At 41.1% G+C, this 15,513-nt stretch overlaps 1 protein-coding gene across 1 annotated transcript; it reads left to right on the plus strand.

The window, feature by feature from the left end:
• Positions 1-5,827: 5,827 nt before the first annotated feature.
• Positions 5,828-12,574, plus strand: LOC119736841 (histone H3, embryonic-like). Its single transcript, XM_038210851.1, has 2 exons — positions 5,828-6,165; positions 11,789-12,574. The coding sequence occupies exons 1-2, from the start codon at positions 5,856-5,858 to the stop codon at positions 12,292-12,294; spliced, it is 816 nt and encodes a 271-aa protein (XP_038066779.1). The 5' UTR covers positions 5,828-5,855; the 3' UTR covers positions 12,295-12,574.
• Positions 12,575-15,513: the final 2,939 nt, after the last annotated feature.

Below are 15,513 nucleotides of genomic sequence, written 5' to 3' on the forward strand. Positions count from 1 at the left end.
AGCGAGAATATCCATCTCCATGAAACATGGATTCATTGGTAGTACTAGTATTGCGCACAAAATTCCTTAAAAGCTGATGTGACATTACTGTATGTTTTTTGTTCCAAAGAATAGCGCTCAAGTATTGCAATATTCCCAGATAATTTTGTTTTGACAAAAAAAGAGGGGAATCCACGGGGATGGTTTATGGAAATTGTAAAGGAAGAAAGAATTACAAGTATTTACAACAATGTCTCATTCAAAAGTGAATAACTTTTATATATATTGCTATAAAAATAGCAATTTAGAAAAGTAATGTTGGCATGTTATTTTTTCGGGATGAAAATCGAAAATAGCATGAGGAATGTCATTCCATTAGATTCCATTGGATTGATTTATCATTTATTGCTAAATATAGCAACATTTGGGTCAACAATTTCAATCCGAATTTGTAAGAAATACGGACACTTTGAACCCCAAAAGCGTGTTCTGATTTTGCGTAGTTATTCTACGGCCTTACTGTACCGTGCCACACACTACACTGTGTGATAACGGTGTGATCACTGTGTGGTGACCATTATGAAAAGGCAATTTTTTTCTGGTCGATTCCACGCATGCCTTTGTGTATATCGGCCCCGTTAGAAAATTTCCTCAAAACGTGTTTCTGGAGCGGTGGTGCAATAGGACCAGCAGCTATTTCTCTCCATAGGAATTGCACTGCAACTGGTTTTTCTGGGGGAAATTTCCGTCCCTCAAAGAAAACGCCAATCTGCCAGATTATGTGGGCAGTTCGCTATTTCTCTTTATGCACGAGATGGAGACGCTGAATGGCGCCCTAATGTGCATATATATCTGCAAAACATAAATTTTCCATTGCACTAGCACTACGCCCATACTGCCACACTATGTGATAACAGCGTGATCGCAGTGTGTTGACCATATGAAAAGGCAATTTTTGTGGGCGATTCCACGCATGCCTTTGTGCACAACGGCACCGTTTGAAAATTCCCTCAAAAACGTGTTTCTGGAGTAGCGGCGCAAAAGGACCAGCAGCGATTTCACTTCATAGGAATTGCACTGTAACCCGGCTAGAAGACGAAAATTTCCCTCCGTCAAAGAAAACGCCAATCTGCGAGATTATGTGGGCAGTTCGCAATTTATTTCAATGCACAAGAAACCGAGCACAAATTTACCGGTTGGAAACACAGACAGTCGCGACTTAACCACGTAAATGCAGGATCCTGTACAATCATCAGAGACATTCTTTTGTGCACGGCGGTTGCGGTAGAAAATGGCGCAAAAATGCGATTTTCAATGAGGTGGTGCAACTATGACGAGCTCCTCCATTCCATTGAAATCACGTAGTGAGGTCGCCCGTTGAATGAAGTTGAACCGCGAGAACCCCCACACTTCGTGGACGTTTGCAGATCCTTTCGCATGTCTTTGTATTTATCTGCATCGCTTGGAAATGCTCTGAAAACGTGTTTCCTGGACCGATTGTGGTTCGTCTCGTGTCAATATGATTATTCTTGGGGCCTTACAACATTTGCAAACATCAAAAAAAAAAATTACGAAATCATTTTGAAATACCTTGCTAGACTGTTAGTGAATGACAGTGAAAAGCATCCTGTAAAATCATGGCACCTGGTATGGAACCAGACTACAGAAAAATAATTGTTTTTCTTGGTTTTATAGCATTTTCGAACCCAAAACCTCGAAAAAGTCAGTGTAACTATATTTGCTGTATTCCCCCCCCCATTTCTGAAAATTACAGCAAAAGCAAATGATGTATATTCCCTTTAATACATTTTAATACCGGCTTGCAACCGTGAACATAACCGTGCCACACCGTGTGATCACTGTGTGGTGACCATATGAACATGCAATTTTTCTGGTCGACATACACGCATGCCTTTGTGTATAACAGTACCGTTTGAAAATTCCCTCAAACCGTGTTTCTGGAGCGGTGGTGCAACAGGACCAGCAGCGGTTTCTCTCCATTGGAATTGCACTGTAACTGGTTTTTCTGACAGAAATTTCCACGCGACAAAGAAAACGCCAATCTGCGAGATTCTGTGGGCAGTTCGCTATTTCTTTCAGTGCACGAGAAACGATCACGAATGGACCGGTTGGAACCACAGAATGTCGCCCTAATGTGCATCTCGGCAGAACATAACTTTTCCATTGCAATAGCACTAGGCGTACTGCAGCGGGCCGGCTCATAAGCAACCACGTTATTGCGGGATTATGTAGAACGCTAAGGGACATTCTTTTGTATACAGCGGCTGAGGTAGAAATGGCTCTAAAACGTGTTTCCTGGACCGATTGTGGTGCTTTTCTGGTGTACCCCTGTTTCAATATGAATTGCACTATGCCCGGGTTTTGCTTGTGAAATTCTCACTCCTCAAAGAAAACACCAATCTGCGAGATTTTGTGGGCAACAGCTCGCTGTTTCCCTCAATGCACAAACGGGCACAATGGACCCGTTGGAAACACAGAATGTCGCCCTTATGTGCATCTCGTCAAAACATAACTTTTCCATTGCAATAGCAGCAGGCAGTGCTGGCTCATACATATAGGTACCACGTAAATGCGGGATTCTGTACAGTCCGTCCGTGCCACATCACACTGTATGATCACTGTGTGCTGACCAGATGAAAAGGCAACTTTTCATGGTAGATTTTCACATATGCCTTTCTGTATAACGGCACCGTTGAAAACCCCCTCAAAACGCGTTTCCAGAGCGGTAGAGGAGCAACCGGCACAGCGGTCTCTCTCCATAGGAATCGCACCATGGCCGGTTTTACGGGCAGACTTTTCACTCCGTCGAAGAAAACACCAATCTGCGAGATTCTATGGACAGTTCGCTATTTCCCTCATCAATGCACGAGAAACCAGCACAAATGGATCTGTATGATACACAGAATGTCGCCCTAATGTGCATTTCGGTGAAACATAACTTTTCCATTGCAATAGCACTACGCGTCCTTCAGTGCGGCGGCTCATAGGCAACCACGTAAATGCGGGATTCTGTTGAGTCATAAGGGACATTCGTTTGTACACAGCGGCCGCGGTAGAAAATGACGCAAACACGCGAGCTCCCATTGAAATCACGTAGTGAGGTGGGTTACGCCAGTTGAATGAATTTTCACCTGGGAATCTGCCCGTGCCTAATGCATACAGTTGAAATCCAGCAATCAAAAGTCACTCAAAGTCAATCACAAATCATCTATGTGCAAGTTGCTCCGTCTCAAGTCAAACAACCAGCTTAAACAAATGTACTGTAAAAACAAAATGTCAAAAACATTACTGTTCTTTTGTTCCAAAGAATAGCACTCAAGATAATTATTGTTACAATAACATCCCTGAAATATGAAGCCCGGGAAGGGACAGGGTGGAAATTTTTTTTTGGAGTTTGCTAATTCGTTCGCACGAATTACTAATTCGTGGGAACGAATTAGTAATTCGTTCGCACGAATTAGTAATTCGTTCGAACGAATTACTAATACATGCGAACGAATTACCAATTCATTCGCACGAATCGATAATTCGTTTGCACGAACTACTAATTCGTTCCCACGAATAACGAATAGGAATTCGTGCGAACAAATTACTAATTCGTTCGAACGAATTACTAATTCGTTCGAACGAATTAGTAATTTGTTCGCACGAATTCCTATTCGAACGAATAAATAATTCGTGCGAACGAATTGGGAATTCGTGCCCACGAAATAGCAATTCGTGCGAACGAATGAGCAATTCGTGCGAAGGAATGAGCAATTCGTGCGAACGAATTATCGATTCGTGCGAATGAATTAGTAATTCGTGCAAACGAATTAGGAAATTCCAAAAAAATTTCCACCCTGTCCCTTCCCGGGCTTCATACTGAAAAGTATTTTGTGTTGAAAAATAAAAGATGGAATCGAAGTGGTTTTGGGATTATTACAAATTACCAGCCAGAAATTGTAAAGAAAAAAAATGTATTTGCAACGTAGGCCAACGTGGTCAATGTCTCATTCAACAGTGGTCACTTTCGTATTGCTAAAAAGATGGCAATTAATGTTTGCTTCATTGTTTTGGGATGAAACTAAAAAATAGCTTGAGCAATGGAATTTTGATAAAAGCATCCTTATTTCATTAGTTTCCATGGCGAAATATAAAGCAACAGTAGGGTCAACATTTCAATCCGAATACATGCACATGAGTTTTGGTTTGTGTGGGTATTCTTTTGGCACAGTGTGATCACTGTGTGGTGACTATAATAAATGCACAATTTTTTGGGCGATTGCGCGCATGCATTTGCGTGTAACGGTACGGTTTGAACATTCCCTCAAAACGTGTTTCTGGAGCGGTGGTGCAACAGGACCAGCAGCTCTTTCTCTCCATAGGAATTGCACTGTAACCGATTTTTCTTGCGGAAATTTCCGTCCGTCAAAGAAAACACCAATCTGCGAGAATCTGTGGGCAGTTGGGTATTTCATTCAGTGGACGAGAAACAGAGGTGGCAGCAAGTCATTTTTTGCAAGTCCAAGTCAAGTCACAAGTCGTTGTTTGCATGATGCTAAAAATGCGATTTTCACTGAGGATCCAATTGAAATCCAGTTGGAGTTAACTGGTTTCAACTGGAATTTTCTTTCCACTTGGGAAAGCTGGATCTGTCCCGTGTACGGTGCGTGCATCAGAGTTGAAATCAAATAGAAAGTGAAAGTCAATCTTCAATAGCAAGTTGTTCAGTCTCAAGTCAAACAACCAGCTATTCCAATGTAATGTAAAACAATGCATTTCTTTCCAAAGCTAATATTAATTGCAGCACAAGTTAATAAGCATTCAAGATGTCTCATTACAAAGTGAATATTTTTATGTTGCTAGAAAATGAACGAATAGAAAAGGAAGGTTAGCTGTTCAAGTCTTGGGATGAACTCGAAAATTGCACGAAAAATGTCATTTAAAAAGTATCCCTCCATTCCATTTTATTCCATTGCAAAAATTACAGCAACATTTGTTGGATCACAATTTCATTCCAAATTTGTAGGAAATACAGCTCAAACCATGTTCTAAAATTTGAACGTAATAAAAATATAAAGAGTAAGTTATATATACCCGTAGTGTTTGCAGTGGAAAAGTTATATTTCATTATTACTAGGGACATGTACATTGTCATTACGCGACATTGTGTATCAACCGGTCCATTGTACCCGTTTTCTTCGGCATTGAGTTAACAGAAATTATTTTTGGGCCTACACAAGTAGGAATTATATGACATACGCCATTATGTTTGGGCCTGCTAGAAAAGAATTATTTGAAATATGGTAGATATATGGGAAACATGCATTGTTGAAATGGGTAGCAATATACATGTACATTAATGTTATAAATGACATGTATAGCATATTTGTTTTTAAAAATTGGTTGAATACTGTAAATATAATGGTACTTAGTTCTTAAAGTGTTAATGAGCCAAGTTTGAGAAGAGCTCCATTTTCTTCTCGAGCAGAATATGTTGAGCGCCAAAATGTGTTATTGTGTATGCATGCACTGTTTATATTGTCTTTTCACACGTTGCACGTACCATAACTCCATGCACGTACAGATACTATAGAGAGGGGCATAGTTCTAGTACAGGGGGTCCAAGCTTTGTGTTTACATTGTATACAGTGTATACATACACAGTGTACACGTACATGTACATGTACGCGTACATGTACATTGTATACAGTGTACCATATTCAAGTAGCTTATGCACACGGCACACTTGGTCTCATGTGGATACGCCCACTAATAAATAATCTCTTCTACGTCCGCATTGTGGAGATAAATTTGAGCGGCAGTCGCAAATTCGGCATTTCGATTCAATCGTCAACCAAGAACACGCAATCATGTCTGGAAGAGGTAAAGGAGGAAAGGGACTCGGAAAGGGAGGCGCCAAGCGTCATCGCAAGGTCTTGCGTGACAACATCCAGGGTATCACCAAGCCCGCCATCCGCCGTCTGGCTCGCCGTGGTGGTGTCAAGCGTATCTCCGGTCTGATCTACGAAGAGACCCGTGGTGTCCTCAAGGTTTTCCTTGAGAACGTCATCCGTGATGCCGTCACCTACTGCGAGCACGCCAAGAGAAAGACGGTCACCGCCATGGATGTCGTCTACGCTCTGAAACGTCAGGGCCGTACTCTGTACGGATTCGGCGGTTAAGCAGTCAACTACCATCATTCAAACCAACCGGCTCTTTTCAGAGCCACACAATTTCAAAAAAGAGAGAGAAATTCATGTCTGTCTTTTTGTGCTCATTTAGTCATTTATTGAAATAAAGAATAAGTTATAATATAAGAACGAGTAGTTTATAGGCCTAGGCCTAGTACTAGTACTACTAGGCAAGATTTTTTTAAAAGTTATTTTACAGTAGGAATTTGGATCATGATGGCATGGTACGATCCTCGAGAATTTTCCTATTGTAATCTTATTGAGATGGCAAACATTCAGTTATCCCATTTGTACTTAATCGGGTAGGCAATTTCCAGCCACCTTTTGAAAATGAAAGACAACCGACACATCAGTACACATGTAGTACAAGACTTTATGGACATGATGTACATGTACTATTCTGTTAAGTAATACATGTACACTTTCAGTCACTTCATACAATTTTCAGACCCTTTTTAAAATTTAATTTCATCCTTATGTCCCTATAGTTATAATTATTGTAACTGATTATAGAAAGTGCTTCGGGCTAAGTTGCAGATAAATTTGAGGTAAGGCAAAAAACAAATAGTCGGTCTCTGGTCAGATACCTTGGTGTCCTCCATCATTTACGTTGATGCTGCCCTCCATCATTTCCTCTGTGCCCTTCCCCATTCCCTGGTGCCTCTCAGCTCAGCTGATCCTTTCAACATGTTCAAATTATCCGTTCCCCACTGCAATTCTGAATCTCATAAAGCTTTTTATTTTCAGCGCATAGTTAGTACACATCGAACCCGGCAGCTCCCACTTGCAGCCAGATCAGATTCCTCATTTTCATCGTTCAAGACTCAAGTTCTGAAGTTTTTCAAAACAAAATTCAACTGCAGCTTTGAATCCGATGATGTTTGTACATGTACCTGGGTGTCGGCACTGTCGTTGTGCTGGCTGTAGATTTTAATAAATTCCAATTTCTTTTTATTCCGCTCGCCAGTCTTCCATCGGAAATTAACACTCTTCAGTTCTAGTATCGCATACCGCCCCCCTTCTTCCTTCTTTTTTCCCTTGTTTTTTACCCTTTGGCAGTTGTTACTTCCTATCATACGCCCCCCCCCTTTTTGATAAAAAAAATAAATAATAATAATAGGATCTCGTTTTCCTGCGATATAGAGGTGGGTGGTAGTCACCTGGTCCATCTTGCCAGTCACTGGCTTAATCCGTATTCTGGCATAAACTCTTTTTTAATAATTTATTGAAATTGTAAATTCTCTGTTTTTTAATCTGTTAATTATTCTGTATATATTGCAATATTTTTCATATCAACCAGCGGAGAAGTGTAATAAAATAAATAAAATAAATATATAAATAAATACAATTTTCCAAATAGATCATAGGCAGGCGCGTACGCGGGGGGGGGGGGGGGGGGTGTTTTGGCTGTTAAACACCCCCCTTTGCCATGTAAAAATATGGAGGGAAAAGAGAGTTATGTGACCGAGCGCGGAACAATTACAAATTATGTGCATGTTCTCAACTTTAAGCTTTGAATACAGAAGACACTTTATAAGAGCAAGAATACATAGGCCTATATGTATTTGAAACAAATGAAACAAAATATCCCCTCAATTTTAAAAACTTCTGCTAAAAAAATCAGGGGAAAAGTGGCCAGGAAACGCCTCAGATTGCACCACGGAGCATCTACGATCCAAAATTTCCCGGGGCCCTTAACCCTAAAGGGGCCGGGGGGCGGAATCCGCCCGCCCCCCCCTCAACATTTTCCGTGATAGCCTCTAAAAAAAAAATTCGCGACCCGAGCTGTTATGACTTTTTAGCCTCGAGCTTTGCGCATCTTTTGATACCAAATGCATTGCATTACCAAATCGGACCACGGGTTGCCGCGTAGCGAAAAAAATTTCCGGCGCTACGCGCCGTGAAAACTGAATTTTCGCATAAACGTCGTGTACACAGAGCAGAATTGCCATTCGTACATATGAATAATTAATTAGCCATAATTCCAAAACCCTTTGGCCTATAGTCATGAAATTTCTTGGGTATGTTAAGGAAGAGTTGCTCTATGCATGTGCCGAGTTTCAAAAAATTTCGTCACTCGATGGCCGAGATCTTAGGGGGGCGGAATCCGCCCCCCCCCCGGCTGAGAAATGGTCAAAATAACCCGGCCCCTTTAGGGTTAAGCGGGCCCCGGACCCCACGCCGTAAGTGCTTCGCGCTCCGCGCTCGCATTAGTCCTCCGGCCAAATTCCCTCTATGCTAATTTCACCCTAGCGGTGCCCCCACCTTATTTGTACCTCATTCAGCGAATGGCTGAGGCTCGGACTACAAGGGGCCTAAATCCCTTTCCAAAATAGAAAATTGTGAAAAAATACGGAGATGGAACATGGTTCTCAACTTTGAGTACATAACAAACTTAATGAAGAACAAAAAAAAATAACAAATTTTAATGGAATTTTCGATGTTTAAAACGTTTTCTAAACGGTGGAAGTGGCCAGGAATCGCCTCAGATTGCACCACAGAGCATCTAAAATCCAATTTTTTCCCGGGCCCTTAAGCGGGCCCCGGACCCCACGCCGTAGGGGCTTCGCGCTGCGCGCTCGCAGGTCCTGGACCCTTCACTACAATTCTAGGCCCCCCCCCCGGCAAATGGCAGTCTGAATCCGCCCCTGTGACCAGAGCGCGTATGTATCCTGTATCTGGAGTTTGGCCTTAGGGGTGGGGGCGGTTTACACAAAGAATTAGATTCCCAACGGATGAGAATCATGAGATCCAGGGGACGAAGCTGAGTAAATTTAGCCAATTACAAGAACAGATCCTAGCACTTCCGCAGCCTGTGTCACTTTTTTTCTTGAATTTCTTCTTTTTTTTGTTTAAATGCTGTTTGTTGAGGGAGGGGACTGCCCACATTGACCCCTTTACTCATATGTTCATCATAAGACACAGAACATGTTTTGTTTTTTTCGATTTACTATGTTTGGCGCCAACACAAACTCCCGACTTTTATTTTAGCGTTAGGTTTAGCCCACTGATACTATTTTTATTTCGGGCGCCAACACAATTTACCATTTTCATTACGGTCATAAATGATGACATCCAATTTTGAAACACCCCCCTTGAAAAAATCCTGCGTACGCCACTGATCATAGGCCTACCTTAAGTGTCCTCCACATCTGCTTGGTGCCCCTGATTAGTTCCCTCTTCGAAATTCTTCGTGTGCTGCTTTCCTTCACATTTTCCTAAAGCATGGTATACATTACAGCCAAGGCAACTTTTAATGACTTGTTGGACGTTGCCTCCAAGTTTTAAAAACAAGCCCTGCTACACATTCAAAACAGCAGAACTTGTTTTTAACCGATACCGGCAGCTATGTCGGATACGGAGGGGTATCCCCCCCCCCCCAATCTCCATGTGCCCTATGCAAATCCTAGACTATTGTTACCTCACACATCCCTATCCCCCTATAAAAAAATTCCTAAGGTTCTGGTAATTATACAATGACCAACACAAAGGAGGGGGAGGGGGCTCCCTCCGTCTCATATCGTGCACACGTGCGATTTATACAAAGTTAGAGGGGTTTCACATACACAAATGCACGTAACTTTGGCCATGTGCATGTAAAATATTTCCTGTGCATTATAATAATTAATATTTTTTTTTTACTATTTAGCCCATTTTCAAGAAAATCTATCTCAGTTGTGCATCATGTTACTTTTATTTTCTAACTTGACCCCTGCAGTACAGTGTTCGGCTCATGTGCCAAACAAGAGTCTATATTTTAGTATTAATGATATTTTCGAGGTAGGTAGGGGGTACACACATGATCTCATCTGTTAACAAACTGTCTTTGCACTATGGTTGGAACCCCCCCCCCCCACACACACACACACTGGATTCGCATAATACGATATATTTATTTCAACGAAAAATTCTTCAACCTTTGTTTTTTAAAGGGAAAATACAACATTTGCAAACATCAAAAAATAAAACTACCAAATCATTTTGAAATAACTTGCTGGACTGTTAGTGATTGACAGTGTAAAGCATCCTGTAAAATCATGGCACCTGGTATACTTTAATTTTCAAGAAAAGTGGTATTTTTGTATCAATTTCCAACGCTGATCAGCCGACCAGCGTTGGAAAAAAAACTGGCTTTTTTTCAAATACTGGCCCCAGTTGACCATCGCACTTGTTTGCAATCGATTACACACCTATGAACGGGTACAAGCCAGCTAGACTGGTTCCCTGACCTCACAATTCCCAAACGGTATGTAAACTGCTTTGTTTCTTCTTAAATGGAGTCAGGGAACCAGACTACAGGAAAATGATTGATTTTCTTGGTTTTTATAGCATTTTCGAACCCAAAACCTCAAAAAAGTCAGTGTAACTATATTTGCTATATACATTTGTATTTCCAACCCCCCAATTCCATCCATTTCTGAAAATTACAGCACAAGCAAATGATGTATATTCCCTTTAATATATATTTTCTTATACATCTGCAACGCTCTGAAAAAAAAATTGTTTTGGGGTACGTGCTAACGGACCCGCTTTGCGAGCAGACTGGTTCCCGGTCCATAAATTATTGATACAGATTGTTGGACGGGAACCAGCCTACCCCGCGAGAACGAAATTATTAAATTTATTTTCTGGTGCCCAAGTTTGAAATTTGTTTAGTATATGAAATTCAATATGGGCTGATCTCATTTAAAAGCGAATAACGTTTGAATAATTATTGCTAGAAACATTTATAGCAAATTTTATTTTTTTGGGGACGAAACGTCGAAAATAGCAAGGGAATGCCACTTCAATAGCAAGCCAAGGGATAAAATCGAAGACCACAAAATGAGTGCAGATATTGGGATTACATCTCCTTTCTTTAACCGTAGTGGAATGGAAATTGCAAATTTAAAAATAATTGCAATATTGTCTTTTAATTTATACACGTGTATGTACGTTAAACACGTATTTTATTATACACCTGTAGTTTTGAAATATAGATTGGCATATACAGTCCCCTTTTAAAAATACAGGTATAATTTATGAATAGAAAAGTGAAAAGAAAAAAATTAGAATGTATACACAATTGTAATTCTATACCCGACATGTATATTATGTATCTGGTTTTCCATAATTAATTCCATATACACGTACATGTATTATTTCCCCCACATCTCCGGCCCCCTCCATCCAACCTAAACATGCCGCGCACATGCACAAAATTAACACAATGTAAATGTACACAATGTACATGTACATGTACATGTAAACCACACTGGCTGCATGCACAACAAAAGCCATTCACACATGTACTTAGCCAATGAAACCGCCACGCGCAAACCGCCTGCTGATGAATATTCATTATCAAATGCATGCAAACCTCAATTCCGCATTTACGTGGCAAATTTCTTCGATTTCACACTGTAACGAACAGTTTTCACCAAATTATTTCACATGTTTGGTTGTTAAATGTGTTAGTAATTTTCTGATTACCGTTCGATTGTTATTTGAGTGTAACTTTGTCCGAAATAATAAGGTTTTCATCAGCGATAACTGTAAGTTGGGATCCTACGTGGGTTCCTTCCAGGTCTGTTGTGTCTGTGATTGGTGCAACTGTGACCAATGACAGTAAGGCAGTATTGACCAATCAGAGGGCCCGTGCAAAGGGTATATATTGCGAGGCGGTTTCTTCAAATTCCATATTCTGTTCTACAGCAAAACAAGCAAGATGGCACGTACCAAGCAAACCGCACGCAAATCTACTGGAGGCAAAGCCCCACGAAAGCAGTTGGCCACCAAGGCTGCCCGCAAGAGCGCCCCAGCCACCGGCGGAGTCAAGAAGCCTCATCGTTACAGGCCCGGTACCGTGGCTCTCCGTGAGATCCGTCGCTACCAGAAGAGCACCGAGCTGCTGATCCGCAAGCTGCCCTTCCAGCGTCTGGTCCGTGAGATCGCTCAGGACTTCAAGACCGAGCTGCGTTTCCAGAGCTCTGCCGTCATGGCCCTGCAAGAAGCCAGCGAAGCCTACCTGGTCGGCCTCTTCGAGGACACCAACCTGTGCGCCATCCACGCCAAGCGTGTGACCATCATGCCCAAGGACATCCAGCTGGCCCGTCGTATCCGTGGCGAACGTGCTTAAACAGGGACTTGTCCCCATCAACCAACCGGCTCTTTTCAGAGCCACCACAAAGTCAAAAAAGAGATTTGAATTCATGTCTGTTATTTTAAGTGTGTTACTAACTGGCCCACTCGTATGAAATAAACTTTTTAATTACAAGTAGGCCCTACACGTAAGAATTTTCCCACTCGCCCCGGTAGGCCTCGACCGTCAGCTTCTGAACTCGAGGGCGGATCCAACCCCCCCAAAAAGGACCCTTTTAACTTGATTTAAGTGACGTCGAAGTAAAGGCAGGTACAACGTACACCACCATCCCCCCCCCCCTAAAAAAAAGTGGTAAAAGCCGTCAGAAATTTCCCCACATCGAACCAAAGAGCATCTAGAATTAAAAAAAAAAACCCATAAAAACTCGAACCCCACGCCGTAATTTGGGACCCACTTTTTGGTCACCGACATTGTTTTTGCTCCCCCCCCCCAATATTTAGTTTGATCATCAACATTATGAATTTTTGGATTACATGTACCTGTACTCTGGGGTTTCTACTGATTGCATCTTGTACCAGTTCGTTTTTCTTTTATAACAGCTTCCTCCTTTAAAGTTTACCCAAATGTTTCGTTTCTTCTCATGAACTTGTTTGTATTTCTAAATTCTAGTTTATTTGTTTAGTAAATAGTGGTTTCCTTGAGAAAAAGGTTTCAGTTAAAAAAAGTCAATGCCTTTCTTTCTCTGGACAATTATTCTCCGCGGGTTTTGAACTTGGAACTCTTGGAACTTTACAAATTACCTTGAAATAACAGGCATACCCTGTAAGTTGTATTATAAGTAATGGAAAACAAAGAAACACAACGACTTGGGGCCTAATATTTTCCTTTTTATAAGCAGGATGTTGTATGCTATTAAGGCCAAAAAAAAAATAAGTCGGTCTCTGGTCAGCGCGCGCGTCGATTTTAATCATGCGCGTCAATCTTTTTTTTCCAAAATGATCCGTGGTAGCATCAACAGCGCCCTCTATTGCCGCACCTCCTCAATTTTGTTTTTACCAAAGAGCACCAAGGAATGGGAAATTGCACCAAGGCAAATGATCGAGAGCACCAAGGCAAATTATGGAGGACACCAATGTACATGAGGACACCAAAAAAGCAACACAGTACCCCACCTTGTCTGTACAATCCAAGCTTGAAGAAAAAAGAAAAGAAAAAAAAAGCCGTGTCCCCGCGTCAATTCCGGAACTTTGGTCTGACCAGAGACCGAACATTTTTTTTTAGGCCTAACGGTGCTCTTATCAGGATTCCACTGTGCATGTATATCGATCCTGGTCCCGAGTGGTGCATACTCTGACGCATGATTTGGTCATCAGGTGACAAATAACAACCGAATGTAGTTCAAAAATGATCATCTTCTTTCACTTACATCTTTTGAATAAAATTATCAATCATATTCACACTATATAATCAGATAGACTATAATTTGATTTGTTTGGGTCGTGTACGTGAACTCTACTTGAAGGTCAACGCTTGGTGCATTTAAATTACAGACTCAAAATCAAAATGAACCAAATTTCTTCCAAAGGGTTTCCATTCCAATGATGATAAAAACCTGGGCCCAATTTCATAGAGCTGCTTAAGCACAAAATTTGCTTAAGCACGAAAAAACATTGCTTAGTAAAATAAGGTTACCGGCTAAAACTCCATGCGATGTACATTGCTTGTGACTGGTATTTAGCGGTTGTTTACTTAGCATTACAATCGCATGGAGTTTTTGCCGGTAACCTGATTATATTAAGCAAAACGTTTTTGTGCTCACGCAAATTTTGTACTTAAGCAAATCTATGAAATTGGCCCCTGGTGTTAACTTGACCCCCCGTACCCCGTAAGTTAAAAATGCTGACGCTATCATGACGTCATCATGTATCATACATGTATTACAAGCGATTTAAGGTAAAAATTTAAAAACATAGTTGAGCTATATTTGGAACAAAAGAAACTTCTTGTTCGTTTTTCGTGAGGTTGAACCTGATGCCTTTATTGAGCAATATTACTTATTTCCTGGGACAAAACTGTCTGACCTTCACTTCCGTTGTTAAAAGTACAATAACAATTGAATACTGATACATGTACATGTAACTCGAAAGCGGAAGTATTTTTCTATAGACAAATACATAATGGAAGTGTTTAGTGAGGAATGCCAGACAAAACAAGGCGTGGTGACGTCATCATCTGAAAGGGCATCCTCTAGCGGCACATCAAACAGAGTTTGCTTTTTATAATTTTAAAAATAGCCGTCAAAATTTTACCGAATCCAAAGAGCATGAAATTCAGCGTGCAGATCCAAAACAGTATGAGATCATTTTAAGAGGTGGTCCCACCTTGAGACCTGCCGATTTGGGGGCGGAGCTTGATTTTTTTAAAGGGGGTATTAGGAATAAAAAAAACTCAGAAGTGTATTAAACTTTAATTTTCCTTCTTTTTCCATGCCTTGAAATAAATTTGGACATGATAAAACATTCTAGCTTTTTTAAAGTCATACTTTCCACCCAATTTGTGGGCGTGGCCTAAATGTGTAAATGGGTGGTGTTTACGAGTGGTTTCCGATCCAATTGTGACAAATATAGTGGTGTAGACGGAACTGACGTCACACTTACAAACCGGATGGAGCTACCAACCATCAGACCCCACCAGGCTCTGATAGAAAAGCTTACATACTGTAAACACCATCTGACATCATTTGCACAGCTTATTAAACTATTAAACAAGTCCGTTTCAGACCAACTTGGGCCCAGGGCCTGGTCACCAATAATATTCCTTGCCTTCAGCTCCCCTGCCTATCTTAAACGGTCTTGTTTAAAACCGGCAAATCACATATCTATTCCCCTATTATCTTTATTTTTAATGTTTTTTTTTAGCTTGAAAAATCTCATGTGGGTGTGAGAGCATGAGAATAACCTGAAATGTGCGAGTTTCATGATCAATGCATGAGAGTTGGCAGGCCTGCAGAGGTGGATCCAGGATTTGACCCAAATACCTCCCAAATGAAATGTAATAAAAAACCACTAACCCCAACATTATTAATATTTGCACAGAAATAAATGTGCATGTATGTTCGCTCTTTTCAAACTTTCGCCATGGGCATGTACAGCCTCGATCTGGTAACTGTACACAATACATATAGCCCCAGTGTCGGGGTTCAGATCACTGAACCGGCTATTTTTACAGTGTAAAGTTGCCAGATCAAGGCTGTGC

Source organism: Patiria miniata, unplaced genomic scaffold, assembly GCF_015706575.1.
Source record: "Patiria miniata isolate m_02_andy unplaced genomic scaffold, ASM1570657v1 HiC_scaffold_3, whole genome shotgun sequence".
NCBI classification, from domain to species: domain Eukaryota; kingdom Metazoa; phylum Echinodermata; class Asteroidea; order Valvatida; family Asterinidae; genus Patiria; species Patiria miniata.